We start from the raw sequence: 16,954 nt of genomic DNA, 5'->3' as shown, positions 1-16,954 counted from the left end.
GGCTATATCTATGAGCCTTTCACGGTGAACATTGAGCCGTTCAAGCTCCAGATCTTACCCGTAGAAATTAACAGTTACGTGCTATCACCATGCTCAATCAAAAACTGCTTAATCTGTGTCATGTGCTGCCACATTTCGGATGGATGCCTGACGTGCTGTGAGAAATCTACTGTGTCCAATACCTCGCAGAACTGCTGGCGAAGGAAATGTACGTGGCGGAAGAAAATAGATGGGGTACAGATCCATCGTCAAACCATTGTCGAAACTTTCTTTGCCTTGGAGCAGGAGCATCTCTCTCTTTAACCCTTTGACAGTCAAAGTCAATGACGTAAATACACGGCCCGTGAACAAGTCCGAAAATGGTCGATGCCGTAGATTTACGGCGCCGTCTGCATGTTGCATGAAATGCATGAGAGGCCTAACATGTGACCTTCTACTAGTGTACGCGGTTCCTGGTCTTTTTATTAGTACTGAAATGCAGCACACTTTCTTGTGTTATAGGATTTTTCTGACTTACAATGTGGATATCGGCCTTCTTTCATAGTGAGCAGAAAAGTGGCGCTGCCTTCACCTTCGTTTTCGATGAGTTGGTTTGGCTTGTCTATCAACAGAATAATGATGACGGGGGCTGGCTAGCCATGATGTAGGCATGTACTTGGGGAAAAACGTGGTAAAAATATAAGAAAGGTCTGTACAACAACGCAAACTTATTGTACCAGCTTTTTATCATCAAAAGTGGTAGAAAAGGTAAAAATGTAGGTGCTTAACCGCAGTTACATTGACTCCTGTGGAAGCAGAATGATGGGTGGCTTTCACAATCCGCCTTTTTCATTTTTCTGTGCGGCCCTCTGCCGCACACCACTGGAAACGTTTTGGAAAGGTGCGAGGGCTCTCGCTGCTTGATTTGTGTAGCTGCCCCCACGTTGAGTGCGCGTCTGTTGTGCATTTCATGGATTGCGAATAATTATTAGTGGCTTCTTTAGGGCAGAATGTTGTTCCTGGAAACCATGAAGTACTACTGGGTGAGCTATTGGATGAGCAAACATTATTTACACATTTTGCATATCCAAGAAGTCTTCGAGCGCAGTCTTTCACACCAGATTTATCAAAGAGGTGCACTTGTTTACAACGACATCTACAGGCACAGATCGTTACTAGCATCCAACATTGTGGAAAAGGTGCATTGCTGATAAGAAATAAATGTCAAAACGTAGCAAAACATACATATCTGCGCATATGTGCCAGGTTGTTCCATCCTGGGACGAGTCAATATGAGTGGCCGTGCCACTTGAACGACGGCAGCTGTGATCCAGATAACATATTACGGGCTGTTACAGTTTAGGCGTACTATAAAACATTATTAGAGAAAACTGTGCTTGCATAAATTAAGTGCTCATTTGTAGGCCATGCTGTTCTTTCACGAAAATGCGCATACCATCACTGATACCATTGGTATAATTGAGCGAGACGGTTATTTATGCTGCTGTGTACTGAATGCACCATCTCTTGTTTCCTGTTTGACGCAGAGGTAAACAATACATCTCTGGAATTGAGAAATGTGTAAGCATAACAACACGTACAGACCCACTTATCTACGTGGCGAATGCAACCGGCAGCCTACCGGTACGGTGACGTACAGATATTGGCACAGCGCTGTGTCGCCACTTTCCGCTTATTGTGTGTGCACCGTGCGAAGTGAAGTGTAGTTGACTTCAAATCACTAAAGACAGAACTGAGCTGTAAAAGCAGTTTCTTTGGTCCTAACTGCTTACATTCTATTCAAGTCCGCCAGTAGCGGATGCATGAACACAACGGCGCCAGGCTTAACCTTCGCTTAACAGCATCAACATTGGCTTAAACTTCATGTGCACGGCTTCATAGCGTTGAAGCTTGTGCATTTTAACTTTATAGGCACGTTCTGACTCGCTTTGAACGCGATTAATTGTGTACAGTGGAACCCCGTTCATACGTTTTTAACCGGTGCCAAAAAACGTGCACTCACCAAGAATGAAATAAAAAATAAAGAACCGACGTTTCGGGCCCCGTACGGGTCCCTTGATCACAATGAAGATGTAAGCATGGGCGCGCGGCTATTTATGGGTGAGGTGGCGCAGTGTTCGGGTGTATATCTCGGGAAGATTACCCTGCGTCCTGTTTATCGTGTGTCTAGTTGATTGGATGTGAAATGATTCTAAAAGCAAACGGGCAGATATGTGTTTTTCTTTTGCGATGATGGCTGCCGAGTCCCAGTCAATGATGTGTCCGGTTAGTTCGTGATGCTCCGCCAGGGCGTTCGCGGCTGTGTGACCCTTGGCGACGTCATTCATGTGTTGTCTCAAGCTCCGTTTAAAATTTCCGCTCTCACCGATGTACGACATGTCACACTCCTTGCAGGGTATTTTGTATATCACTCCCGGGTAGTCCGCGTGTTGCAAATAGTCTTTTGCGCGTACCAGCTGTTGGCCAAGTTTTTGGGAAGGCACGTGGGCGATCTGAACACCGTAGCCCTTAAAAATTCGTGCCAGGGCTTCGCTTGTTCCCACTGTGTGGGGTACCGCCGCGCACTTCACTGTTTCTTTCGCCGTTTCACGGCGGGGCTTCGCTGCTTTGCGCTCCTGCGTTCTGAGCAGTTGTCGAGGGTAGCCATTGTTCAACAGGTCCCTTTTTACAACCTGTAGCTCTGGCCTACGTGTCGTGGAACTAGAGCAGACGCGGAATGCCCGGGAGAGGAGTGCTGCTGCGACGGATCGTTTTTGCCCAATTGGGTGCGCCGAGTCGAAGCTCAGGTACTTTCCGGTGTGCGTTGGCTTTCTGTAGACACTAGTCCTCAAGCCGCTTGAAGTCCTCTCTACGAGGACATCCATGAACGGAATTCGCCCATTGTTTTCCTCTTCAGCCGTGAACTGTATACTCTAGTTCTGTATAGAACTATAGTTCTCTAGAACTGTATACCGCGTCTGCTCTAGTTCCACGACACGTAGGCAAGAGCTACAGGTTGTAAAAAGGGACCTGTTGAACAATGGCTACCCTCGACAACTGCTCAGAACGCAGGAGCGCAAAGCAGCGAAGCCCCGCCGTGAAACGGCGAAAGAAACAGTGAAGCGCGCGGCGGTACCCTACACAGTGGGAACAAGCGAAGCCCTGGCATGAATCTTTAAGGGCTACGGTGTTCAGATCGCAAACGTGCCTTCCCGAAAACTTGGCCAACAGCTGGTACGCGCAAAAGACCATTTGCAACACGCGGACTACCCGGGAGTGATATACAAAATACCCTGCAAGGAGTGTCACGTGTCGTACATCGGCGAGAGCGGAAATTTTAAACGGCGCTTGAGACAACACATGAATGACGTCGTCAAAGGTCACACAGCCGCGAACGCCCTGGCGGAGCATCACGAACTAACCGGACACATCATTGACTGGGACTCGGCAGCCATCATCGCAAAAGAAAAACACATATCTGCCCGTTTGCTTTTAGAATCATTTCACATCCAATCAACTAGACACACGATAAACAGGACGCGGGGTAATCTTCCCGAGATATACACCCGAACACTGCGCCACCTCACCCATAAATAGCCGCGCGCCCATGCTTACATCTTCATTGTGATCAAGGGACCCGTACGGGGCCCGAAACGTTGGTTCTTTATTTTTTATTTCATTCTTGGCGAGTGCACGTTTTTTGGCACCATTACGTTTCCTCGCCAGACAAGTTTTCGTCGAACACTTGACTATACGTTTTTAACCGGACCGGGGACAAAAAACGTAACAGCCGGGAAAACGCAACAGTGAGGAAAGCTCCGAAAATAAATGCAAAAAAGTGCAGCTTCAACTATAGACAATTTATTTCCACAGAGTGCGCTTAGGACCAAAAAAAAAAATCGAGATTGGTGGCTTGCCTTTTATTTCGCTCGCTAGAAATCACCACACGTTTCTCAATAGCCTGGAAGGCCGCATTGCTGTCAGCGTCGCTGTGAGGTGTGACGTACGTGCGGAGGAGGTCCAGAGTCGCGACGGCTTCTGGATTTGGCAACTCCCCGGCATCATGCGGCTCATGCATCGCAGTCTGCGGCTTCACTCGCGAGTTCCAACAATCTCGGCGATGCTCTGACACTCTGACGTCATGACAACAACATCTACGGCGACGTAGTCGTCGTATGTGACCGCCATTTTGGCTTTTGGAGAGTTTTGGCCGGGCTTGGCTATAGAACTGGCTGCAAGAAGCCGCACGTTAGTTCGATGGCGGCCTCTCGAATTGGCGTGCGGCTTCTTGCAGCCAGTTCCATAGCCAAGCCCGACCAAAACTCGTCAAAAGCCAAAATGGTGGTTGGAGCGCGTTGCCTACTTTAGCCCAGGCAGGTTCGGGGGGCTGAGTTGCGACGTATCATGCGGGAACGTTTTCACAGCTACTACGTAACGGCGGGGTTCCTTATACATTGGATCCTATGGAAGCTATGCCGGGACCGGATGAAAACGACGTAGCAGCCGGGAAAACGCAGGAGTGAGGAACGTAACAGCGGGGTTCTACTGTATACAAGTGAAGGCACTGTCACTATCTCGCATTGTCAGTTCGATGGCCGATCGCACAGGGTTCGGCCGAACGGTGGTCGGCACACTGATTTTGTCGGTGCCGTCGACAAGAAAGCCTATAGCAGTGTGACAACTCTCGCTCGTCAGTTGCGTTGTTGTTGGCCTGGTAGGATAAAATGCGTTCAGTGATGCACTGTACTGAATAGTCAGTCAATCGTTGATGTGAGCGTCTTGTCGGTCTCGTATCGACCCAGTGTTACCATGCCTTAAATGATTATGTGAAGTTAGGCATGCGTAGCCAACACTGGCAAGTCAGGCCTACCAGACTTCATCGGCAATGTGATGTTTTTAACTGTCGCCCACGTGTAACGCATGGCTTTTTCATTAAATTTGCTAGCCATCAATGAAAGGCGGCAACTACCTGGCTCATGGTGCAGTCCGAACTACTCGGACGAAGCCCTGGTGACTTTCTCTTTTAAAGTGTAGTTGCAGTCTTACACATTGCACGTTTTCGGCACGGCAATAACATCGAGCTACCAGTAGAGTTTCAATGCGGTACATGGCACAAGTGTTTGCAGCAGCTTGCTTCCGATTTTTTTTTTTCGGGGGACTTTCCGGTGTGCAGCGACGCACGTGACCCTTCCAAAGTGTTTTGCAACTAATACGCTATGGCAGGATGCATGCATGGCCGCACCATGAAAGAGGCGGATTTTTTAAGCGGGCTATTGACATCGCTCTCGCTTCTCCGCATTGCTGGAGGAGGGGCTCTTACATTTATTAGAGGCTGCTCAGATAAAAAAATTCTGCTTAAAAAATATCCACGCGCTGCAGGTGTAAACACTACCAAGGGCGAGCTTTGCATTACATCATAAAAAACTAGGTATTTAAAAATAGGTTGTCTGTTTCTTTAAGGCTGTGCTGTTCTTTCAACTATTAGGCAACTGCAATTTTTCAGTCGATTTGACCAAAACCCTACAAAAGAAGACATGATGCCACATGGCCCCATTGATAATCTATGAAGGGGGGGGGGGGGCTGTATTTAATATTCAATAAATCAAATATTGGATATCAATTTGCGAATCAAACAATTCGAACGTTCACTATTCAATTTAAAATAGAATATTTGAGTATTTGCACATTCCTACAATAGTAGAGCTCTACTTATTTTTCTTTTTAGTGACCTTTGCATCTAGCATCGTCTGGTGGGAACGCTGTGCATTGTTGAGCTGCCTTTGCAGCTCATTACTGCCATTTACACCAATGCAATGTGCTGGAAATGAACTCCAATGTATCAACTGTTGTATTCACGTAAATGCAAGCAGTGTTGCTACAGGGGACCGCACCTTCTGCGAGAATGTGTACCAAAAACCAGTCCTCCCACCTTGAGCCGTTCTAGCTGTTGTGACTGCAGCTCCAGCCGTCGTGTGCTCTCCTCCAGCTGATTGTGCAGCGAGGAGAGCTCCAACTGCACCGTCTTCAGCTCGAGGCGCAGCCGTGACGCCTCTTCCTCCTGCTGGGACGTCTGCTTTTGGAGCTCCACATTATCTGCACAACCATGCAGTAGCATATTGTCACCAGGGGCAAAACAGCAGCTCCAGTGTGTGTGTAGACACTATTCTCCCTGGCAAGTGGTTAACCTTTGCTTTCACAAAGGAACACTTAAGACCCATGCAGCGCATGGCATTATCAAGCGGCTGGTTCCTTTTGTCATGTATTGGTGGCAGGAAAAGGTAGAATTAAGAATAAATAGAAAACAGAAGCACCCATGATCATAAAATACGCTATCAACTGTGTGACTGCCCCACCTTTCTGGTGGACGAAGAATTCTCCTGCTTAGACAGCGGTTGCAAGTTTTACAACATCACATTAATTTTGTGACTAACACTTGCACAATAAAATATGATTCTAAGCAATGCTACAGCTTACCAGGCTTTACCACCTATACAGAGGTGATAAATGCAACAACAGGCTTCACCGTCCCTATGTTGTCACACTTTAGATGAAACAAGTGTTGTTTGACAGCAAGTCACTCCTGAAGGCCACTAGACGGAGTCGCATTTCACAAGTTGAACACAGGATTACAGGATGCACTATGCTCGCATGTTTTCAGAATTAACTATGTCAATTTTGCTATCCAGCTCCTATTTGAAATATCAAGGTCAAAAATGACAAGTGGCTCAAATTAGAGAAACAAAACTTGTAGTTTTTATTTGTTTGCGCCATAAGTTGGAACATTGAGTGAGGGAGCACTGGAGTGGGGAGCGATACCAGGGTGTCTACCAAGTTGACATTTCCAAATTCCCTGAGTTTTCCAAGTTTTCCATGTGCACCTTTGCAAAATTCCCTGAATGAGCCAGAATGTTGTTTTACGTCGACAGGCTGACACCATGTTGCCCGATGCCGTCACTCTCTAGTAAGCATATTGAAACAAAAAAATGACAATCCAGTTTGAATAGCATGGAGTAATATGTATTTTATTTGAAGAGAAATCAGAAGGAAGGTCTTAGTAAAATGCACAGTGAAAAAAAATGGCAAAACCCATTCCAAATTGAGTCGAACATTTTCAAATACAAATTAAAAGTAGATGCATACATAAGTAAATATTTTCGAATAAGAGCTATTTCAATCAATTGATAGCAAGCTCATCGGTATGAGGCCTGAACTTTGTCACAACTAAGATTCTCTCTTAGCAGCTGGAAAGTCAACCTCAACTGTCCTGACATACTCTCAGCCCATACACAACATATCAGTGTTGGGTTTCACTGCTTTAAAGAGCTTATTTCTGTTTGGATGAGGGACACCTGCATCTCGGCATGAGCCAACACATCGTTTTTTGAGCCCAACCTCCTTCAACTAAAGAGAGAGCGGCATGCTTCCTTTCTCATTCATTCCAAAATGTGTCAGTCCTTTCTGCTCTCGTCCTCCTTCTGCCACGCTTTCACCCCATGGATCATTTGAAGCATCCTCTTGGTCAGTTGTACAGTCAACATCCGATTTTTCGGATCCCTAGGGGCCGCAAAAACATCCCAAAAATCGGAGTCCGAAAAAAATGAATCCATGTCTTTAACTGCCCTTAAGGGCTAAAATCCCCACAGGCACGTCCGAAAAAACTCTTAAGTCCTGCCAGTACACTTATTAGGCACATCGGTGCTTGTACTGTGACAGGAGACGGGGGTGCACGGGTGTATAATTAAGGAATACAAACTGTGTCCTGTGACAACTGACTCTTCACACGCTTATGCTTCACCGCGTAACACTGCTGTACTAAGGCGAAGCTAACTTTCGGACACTGGCATTACGCAAGCTATTTCAATCAATTGCTAGCAAGCTCATCGGTATGAGGCCTGAACTTTGTCACAACTAAGATTCTCTCTTAGCAGCTGGAAAGTCAACCTGAACTGTCCTGACATACTCTCAGCTCATACACAACATATGAGTGTTGTGTTTCACTGCTTTGAAGAGTTTATTTTGGTTTGGTTGAGGGACACCTGCGTCTCGGCATCAGCCAACACTTTGTTTTTTGAGCTCAAGCTCCTTCAAAATGGCGGCAGCAAGCTTCGTTTCCCATTCATTCCTCAATGCGTAGGTCCTTTCTGTTCTTGTCCTCCTTCCGCCACTCGTTCGGCCCACGAAACATTTGAAGTATTTTCTTGGTCAGTAGCACAGTCCAGGTCCAATTTTTAGAACTCCTTAGGGGCCGCAATAACGTCCGAAAAATCGGCCAGTTGGAAAAAATAAATGTATGTCATTTACTGCCCTTAAGGGCTCAAACCGCCACAGGCCCATTCGATAACGCTCTGAAGGCATGTCGGTACACGTATTAGGCATATCAGTGCTCGTACTGTGACAGGAAATACCGGGTGTACACGTGTATAATTAACGAATACATACTGTGTCCCGTGGCAATAGCCCCTTCCCACGCTTGTTATGCTTCACTACAATACTTTTGCGTATGCTTCACCAAGTAACATTTCTGTACGGAGGCGAAGCTCACTTTCGGGAACCGGCATTATGCAACGCACCGTGCTTTCCAAGCTTCGAAGCCAATCGCGAGGATTACAAAGGCGGAGTCGGTGCCATTGCTGACAGCGGCGAATTCTTTCAATGAAAAACACGGCACCACACGGCAAGAAGCTTAATAGCGAACGTAGAAGCAGCTAGGCCTAACGTTGCCGCGGTGGTGGCTACGGCTGCCAGCGGATCTACGTGCGAGAGTGCCGGTTCGAGGCGGCGAGATAATTAAAATGGCGGCGGTGGTGGCTTTGATTATTGTCATTTCAGAACTGCAGTCAGGCCATTATACATTGACTATATGGAGTACGTGGTGGTGCCGCAAAACCACGCGAATTATCGGTCATGTCCGAAAAATTGGGCTTCTGGAAAATCGATCGTTAACTACTCTGGCAATACATCGTGCCGATGAAACGGCGTCAATGACGATTCGTTGCGATTCCTCTGTTACTGGAGCCAGCATTAACACGACTTTCGTTCCCTTTCAATAAAGTTACAGCTAATTTTCCCTGATAGCTAGAAGCACTAATTCCCCGAGTATTTCCAGGCTATTCAAATTCGACGAGAATTCCCGGTTTTCCTGGTTGGTAGACACCCTGGATACAGATGAAAGTCAGTTAATGGTACATAGAGCACAGAATGCAACAAAAAGAATGCCAATGCACTCGAACCTCGCTAAAATGAACCTTGTTACTATAACAACACGGGATGTAATGAAGTAAGCATGAAGTAAGTTAAATTCCCATTGAGATCTTCATAGAGACTGACATGTTTAAAACCTTCTTTTACCAAATAGAATTGTCCTGATAATGAATATACTAAAATTATAGATTTATTCGAAAACCAAAAAGCACCTGGTTGTTGTGTGTCAAGTATACCACTTTCTGCTGAGTTTCACACTTTTTCGGTGCAGCAATGAAAGACTCCCATATTTCTGTCTCGAATATGCCTTCAAGCAACACTGGTCTTCCTCACTGGCACGCATAGCCACGCTATGGTGGCTAGAGGAGTAGGTGTGCAGACACAGTGTAGTTCACCCCTCCTCCGCATTATGATGAAAAATATGGCGCTGCAGTCAGTAGAACAGCTCTCTTGCACGTGTCGTCGTCCATACGCACCGAAGACAAAATGCGTGTTTGAAGATACAGCTGCTGCTGATTTTACCTAAGAATTATGCTTCATATACCATTCTGTGAAGTGCATGCAAGCAAAGCTGTATGAGTAATTGCACCATTGTCAGAAAAGCCAAAGTGCTGGAACAATTTTTTTAGATTCTATGCAAGAACTTTGCACTACAGCTTTAGGGGTTTTGAACAAGTGCAGGGTTATTTAGGAGTTTTATGCTGTGAACTATTGAGCAGTCTTTGCGTAGATTTGCTGCAGCCAAGTATAGCTTGAATCAACTGAATAATAAGGTTCAACTTCCAGAAGCACACAGGCTAGCTATGAGAGATGCAGCCACAGTGGGGCATTCTGGAATACTTTTTGCACCCCCTGAGAGTCGTTAACGTGGCCCTATACATAAGCGGCCCAGACCAAAATCAGAATGCGGCAGCTATGGCAGATAAACGAAGCTGTGACCTCATCAACCAGCAGCACAATGATAACCACTGAGCCATCACGGTGGGTAAGAACTGTTTGGAGCAAAGATGTTGCCCTTGGTGCTGAATTTACAGCTATTGTGCTAAGTCTTGTTGTCGTTTGCCTTTCCTAGCTTAGTAATATTGGGGGTGAGCTCCACCACTGGAAAAGCTGGCATCACCGTTGGCGTGACGTGGCATGAGGGATCACGTGGACACAGCAGCCATGTTGGCCACTTCAGAAGCACCGAAGCGAGGCGAAAACGAAAGTTTAAAGTCCCACCTGCACTGCAATTCTGTTAAAGTGGTAAGGCTTTCCCACCTTGGGTGTCTGCTTGACAACATTTAAAATCACTATAATAGGTAGTGGTCGCCTTTGGAGGCGTGCAGCATGGTAGGCTACTGCTCGGTGCCGCAGTGCCAGACGTACACAGCGGAGTGTCAGCCTTATTCATACCTAGCCGCAGGACAAGAAGCTGCGTGAAGCTTGGAATCGGCAAACAGCCTTCGGCTACAACTCGCGTATGCAGCAAGCACAGACACGAGGAATATTTCTGCTATGGCGCCTGGACTGCGATGTTTGGTGAGTAGCAGTAAACACGCACTGAGACGTTTGCCCGCGCCCGCTGCCCGGCTAATGTCAGGACGGTTTGGTCTATGAACTTGTTGATGCTAGATACTGGCAAGTTCACTGGAACAGAAAGGGAGCGGTAAGAAGCACAATAAATAAAGGCATGGCATACGGTCATGTTTATGTTATGAATTAACTCACTGGATTACGAAAAGGAAGCAGTGTGAAATTGCCCGCTGGCTGCATACAGTGCGACGCAACTTTAGAAATAATTTAGAAGAACTTGTTGTTGGGCGAGTTGGTAGATATTAGCGAGCATTGTTTAACTGCGCGAACAAACGAACCACAAAGACAGCGAGGGACAAGGACGGGCGCAGTCCTTGTCCTTGTCCATCTTGTCCGTCTGCGCCCGTCCTTGTCCCTCGCTGTCTTTGTGGTTCGTTTGTTCGCGCAGTTAAACAATGCTCTTTAGAAATAATATTGAAACATCCAAGAATTTAGAAGAAAAAAAATTGAATCGTTGCGACGGCACATCACAGTCGCCGTAGGCGTCAAAGTCCCTTGTTAAAACGAAATTGCCTTTGAACAGCTCTGATAACGTCCACGCAACAATGGTTGCTTGTGGACTGTCAAATGTTCATATGCTACAGCCTAAAGCTCGCAGCACGGTGCGAAACTGCTCTAAGTGAAAGCAAAACATTGTGCGTGGACATGCATGCAGACATGCAGTCGGTCGCCAAGAACCATTCCTATCACTGCATGCATTGAGGCTTCATTTTGTTATGCACCATTTGGTTACACAGACCGCCCACTATAAGAACGTATTTCAAATGGTTTGCACTCAGCGATTGCCGACCTTTCCCGCAAGAAGCCAGTTTGAGAGACTCCATCGCGGCAACCGTGTGCAGTGGCTTTCGCTGTACGTATTCAGTAAAGAGATAGCGTCTGTAAACGATTCTGTGCTCTCAATCTGCCCAAGATTATTATATTGACAGTAATAAAGTTCCCTTGTTTTGAGAGTACTTACAGAAATGTACAGGAGGGCTGCCGCATGGCATTTTTATTAAGCGCCGTAAGCCAAACCTATGAGGAGCATGCCGTGTGATCTCTTATACAAGGCAAGGGTGGCGCTTCCGAGAGATGGCAACTCCATAAGTCCTCACCCCCAATATCCTTAGCACTGTTAATGCCATAGCTGGCAATATTTTGTGTATTTCAGGAATAAGCGAACTTACTTTTGCTGCTGAGTTATGGGGTGCAGCCACCGGCTCCTTGCACAGAAATTAACATGCTTCCAATCGAACTTTATTGAGCGTGACTCATGATTTGCACAGGGGTGTTCACAGTTTGTTGCACTGATTTCTCCGAGGGTTTGCGGCCATAATCACGTTGTGTCATCACAGTCCCAAATAATGTTTGCTCTCCATTTCTCAGGCACCATGTTATAGAGATGAGTGGAAGCACCGTATTATTGCATTTTTGGTAAACTTTACTTAGTCGATAACATGCGAATGTTCGACTAATGTTTTGTGAACAGGAACTGTTCCCAAAAGCGTCCTTTGACGAGAAGCGATGTCCGCTGCTGCTCTCATTGGCACCGAGAGCAATGCTGCTTTAGGTCCCCGTGATTTAAAGTTCACAGCGAAGAAATAAATGTGCTCGTTGATGTTCTTTAAAGCAGAAATACTGCCACTATTTGGTGTGGACTCCGCTTATTCGCCAATGAAGATGAGCTTCCGCTAACCAAGCTGCTCACATTTTCATCACAGAAGCTTCAACATATTTTAGCAACTTGCAAACACGCAACAGAGACCTGTATCTCCTTATTGCACAAACTGATGGCTACAGGTTACAGTTTTTCACTCTGCGTTGTTTTCGTTGCATGCTGTCTGCCATAAGTACCAGATGACATGTGCCACTGAGAACCATTGTAACGAGTGCAGAACCACTTTTGTGTCATGATGCAGAGAAGTGGCGAACTATGCTCCAGACGTGACGGTCCATACATCTACTCCTCTAGACACCATAGCCATACATAAGCAGTGGCTTACTGCGTCAACTCCTCGAGCCCGCGTCTAGGCATTTCACGCGTCGGCACCTCGAACTGCACGACTAAGCACATCAAGTGTGGACTCCTCGAGCCCGCGACTAGGCATTTCGTGCATCGGCATCTCGAACTGCGCGGCTAGGTACTTTGCACGTCAGCACCTCGAACTGTATGAATCAAAGGTAAGAGAACCAAAAAGTCACCTTTAAGCAAATACAGCAAAAACTACAATCCTGGTGCATTTTGTGAGATGTGAACTGCTCCACGAACTTTGAGAGAAGTTTTCTCAAAATTGTGTTTTGGAGATTCTGCATTGTCTGTGGAAAGGGTAGCATTGGTCCTAATTTTGATCCTGTTTGTTTTTATGTATTCCCTGAAGTGTGCTTGAGGGTATGAAAGTCTTCACTATCTTGCTGAGGGCTTAGTCCTTTTCTGCATTCTAATTTGTGAATGACAAGTTCTGGTACAATTATTAAAAGGGAACATGATGTTTTGTGTAAAAGAAAATAAAGAAGCTGTTGTACCCTGTAGTGCTCTTTTGGGCAGATTAAAACTACTGGCAGCTCCCTGGCATGTTTCGTTACGGTGCCAGGTTTTCCGCAAGCAGAACACATGTAACATTTTGTAATTTGAAAACTAGTTAAGGTATCATAATGAAAACTGCATATTTCTTTATTTCATATACTTTTGAGTGTCGCTGCCAAATTTCGTTGCTCTAAGTCAAAGAACAAGAAAGTTAGCGCTGATCCCCATGTCCCCCCTTAAGTAGCAGACGGCGTCTGCTACATAACGTAGATACCGCAACTGTAGTGCATTTGCTATGTGCTCGACAGAGCTGGAGTGCGTGCTCGTGCTCATGTGCTCCAGACTGGCCATGTTACGTAGCGCAGACGAACGGATAGTAGCCGCGTGCAAATTGCTCATTTAGAAGCGCTGTCACTAGCTCAATACGAAGTGATGTCTGTCTCGGCATCTGGCCAGGAGCTGCCAGGAATGAGCGCATGTTGGCAAGCGTACGCGCAGTCTGACCTTAAGTTTCGCGTGGTTCGAGGCTAGGTGAGTGTTCACAACTAATTAAAGTTAGCGAGACCTGACATCTATAACACTGATAAGCAGTCTGGCCAAGGTTTCGTTCCTAAGCAGGCGGCTGCAGCCGAGCATGAGAGGATGATATTCGGCTTTTTTTTGGAAGTACATAATTTTTTTCGAAGTTCGAAACACCGATTTCCACTTACTTCAGCCTGTTTAACAAAAAGCACTAAATATGCACAATAACAGCAGGAAGTGCACTGATCTGAACGCTATTTTTTATTGATGTCAGCTATTGGCCAATGGCAGCACTCTAGGGCAATCTGCCCACTTATGTCAAGAGGCAGCCACGGGAAGGCCTGGAAGGGTGAAGAGAGGGCCTCTGTTTAAAATGAGTGAGAAAAAGGTGACTTCGTGCTATGCTTGCGAGCCCCATCCACCGTGCATGAATAAAATTTGGCCGACATACTCACAGCAGCATCTCCTATACACAAAATGTGTGTTTTCACTAAGCTTGAGGGGTGGTTCAGGGCACCTTTAAATATATGACACTAAAGTAATTTGTTACATCTGATAATTTGTTACCTGTGCTCATTATTTACGGGTCCTTCAGTCTCTGGTTTTCTACATCTTTTTTTAGATTTAGGGCGTAAAAATGTGGTGCTATATTTAAAGAAGACAACCGGAGAGGGATTGGGGGTTTGGCTGTCCGCCAGCCCAAAGTTCAGAATTTTTCTCGTAACTTTTGCAAACGATTAACACAAGCAATGGTCCCCTTTTGGACACAAACAGTTTATTAAAATAAGCAAAATCACTCACATGAACACATAATGGCAATGATAGCTACTTGCAAAACATGTGACGAACTCATCTCTACAAATCTTCATTGTCAGGCATTATTAACACATTTACAAGAGACCCCCCCCCCCCATAAGCAAAACTAACAAATAGAAATGGGTTTGGTGGTCATTTTTTTTTTACTTTGTTTAGTGCAATTTTTTCACAAAACAAAAAAAGTATGAAGAGTACTGCACACAGGCATGCTTCGCAGGAGGTGTTATGCTTTGCCTTATCGCACACAAGCCCTTGTTGACGTGCGTTATCTTATGCATTGGGACCATTCCTATGCCCATCCTAGACCAGTCGGATCTTTTGTCCTTGTCTGTTGTCCTGATTTACTGGTTCCCAATACAGTAGACTTACAATAATTGGACAGTGCTTAATTCGATTTTTTGGTTAGTTCGAACCCAACCAAACATCCCGGTCAGCGCCCATTCATTTCTATAGGCCCAAACTTTCGTTATTTAGGTCCTAAAATTGGCCGTCACTGAATAATTCGAACTTGACCAGTAAGCACGCATGCAGCTGACCCCTATGGTGACCCTATAGTGGCATCATCTTTCTCGGCAGAGATTAGGGGACAGTGAATGCATCGAACTCATGTCATCGCCAGTCAAAAACACCCCTTTTCGGCCTGCCCTAGGAAGATTTTAAAGCAATAATTGTAGCTCACAATGCCTGATTATGGTATTTACCCACTTCTAACACCCATATTTCCTTTTTCATGGAAATTGGGCTGAAAACTCCCTGCATTGTGCAACCAGACAAAATACCAATACTGCCATAGCGGCATTTGTATCTTTTACCGCATAACATAGATGTATTTTGGTGAAGCTGACTAAAAGTTCTGACGAAACTGATTTTAAGAAACCGACCACCATTATGCAACACATATTAGACCCTTGCCCATTTTTTCTTGCTATTAAATTGGGTGCACATTTGATTTATACTTTATTTAGAAGTTTACTGTCATTTCTACGTTAGTTTTCCACTTTGGACACATAGAAAAGCACGCGCGTCATTCAGGGGTGCGTAGACTCGGGCAAATACTGCCAAATGAAGTGATAGTGTGTTTTGCCGTTATTTCTCCAACATGTTCAATTTGAATCCTTGCATAATTCAATCAATTTTGTTCCATCAGGGTCGAATTAACCGAAGTCGACTGTATATGCTCTTGCAACAAAATTAATGGAATAACAACTTGACAAACCAGCTATCTTTCCTTGAACGTAACATAGTTCGGTAACCATCTTCTCAACATCACATCTACTGTTTGCTATGATGCAGAGCAATGTCAGCTCTACATTAATTTCTTTCCTAATGCATATATCATTATTTTCACGTATGTGATGCGCAAGGAATGCAATGCAGTACCCCATTGTCATATTTAATTACATGCAGCTACTAAAAAAAAACAAAGCTTTTCTTTACTCAACGGTGGCAGACGCTGCATACATGACAGTTTTCACTTGAGCCTCAAGTAAAAATTGGGAAGGTACCATGATATTCATATATTAATACTATTAATAATAAGATACATCTTCCCCAACAGTTCAAAAAAGGTAGTCAGCATTGATTAGTTTTGTAACACACGCATTTTTATTATCCTTTAAGAAAGGGCAAACTTCAGGGAAAGATCTGCCTTAACGGGACTTTCCTAAATTTTGATTGAGGAGCAAAAACGGGTAATTATCAGGCGTTACACGAAAATGAAGGACTCTAACCATGTTTAGGTTTGACAGTATTGAACGCCTCTTATATTAAGAACAGTGAAGGCACTGAAAACAAGTGAGTACTCAGAAATGAAGGAACTGACACCTACTGTAAAGAATATAAGTATTAGTAAAATAGTACTAGTTACATACATTTACTTATAAATATAATAAATAATGAGCAGTATCAGATTGCACACAGAAGTTAGTGATATGAGCAGAAATGAAATCTTTAGGGTCAAGAATTCAAGATAAATCAAGACAAGTTAGTCTTCCGATCTCAGATTGCTAGAAGAAAGTGCCAATCATTGCCAAGGAGTAGAGCACCTCAGCTGCTGTGTACCCGTCAAGGCCAAGCAGGGTCCCCGGAACACACCTGCATTGAGTCGCTCTCGGTCAGCCTTGAGCCGACTCAGGTCGCCGGCAGTGGTCACAAGCTGATCCCGCAGTTCCCGCTGCTCTCGGCGACACCGCTCGGCTTCGGCCGCCAGTTTCTCCTGCAACAGATAGAGGCAGCAGGGTGGCTCACTCGTTCCGCACAGCCTAGAGCGACAGGCTGAGTGCTAGGATGGGACTGCAGCCCAATTGCACATAGGTGCAGTGATACAGTGACCACACGACACACCTTCGTAACCCC

At 45.4% G+C, this 16,954-nt stretch overlaps 1 protein-coding gene across 2 annotated transcripts in view; it reads right to left on the bottom strand.

Annotated features, from left to right (window-relative positions):
* The window catches only part of LOC142573168 (uncharacterized), a 275,915-nt gene that overhangs the window by 109,684 nt on the left and 149,277 nt on the right, over window positions 1-16,954 (bottom strand). For both annotated transcript variants that reach the window (XM_075682735.1, XM_075682737.1), the window contains exons 10-11: window positions 16,694-16,814; window positions 5,909-6,072 (exon numbers count right to left, since the gene is read on the bottom strand). In XM_075682735.1, the coding sequence (XP_075538850.1) occupies window positions 5,909-6,072; window positions 16,694-16,814 (285 nt within the window). The remainder of the gene's footprint in view (window positions 1-5,908; window positions 6,073-16,693; window positions 16,815-16,954) is intronic.

Source organism: Dermacentor variabilis, chromosome 2 (assembly GCF_050947875.1).
Source record: "Dermacentor variabilis isolate Ectoservices chromosome 2, ASM5094787v1, whole genome shotgun sequence".
Classification (NCBI taxonomy): domain Eukaryota; kingdom Metazoa; phylum Arthropoda; class Arachnida; order Ixodida; family Ixodidae; genus Dermacentor; species Dermacentor variabilis.
Note: the sequence above shows the minus strand (reverse complement) of the source record. Positions and strands in the feature narration are given on the sequence as shown.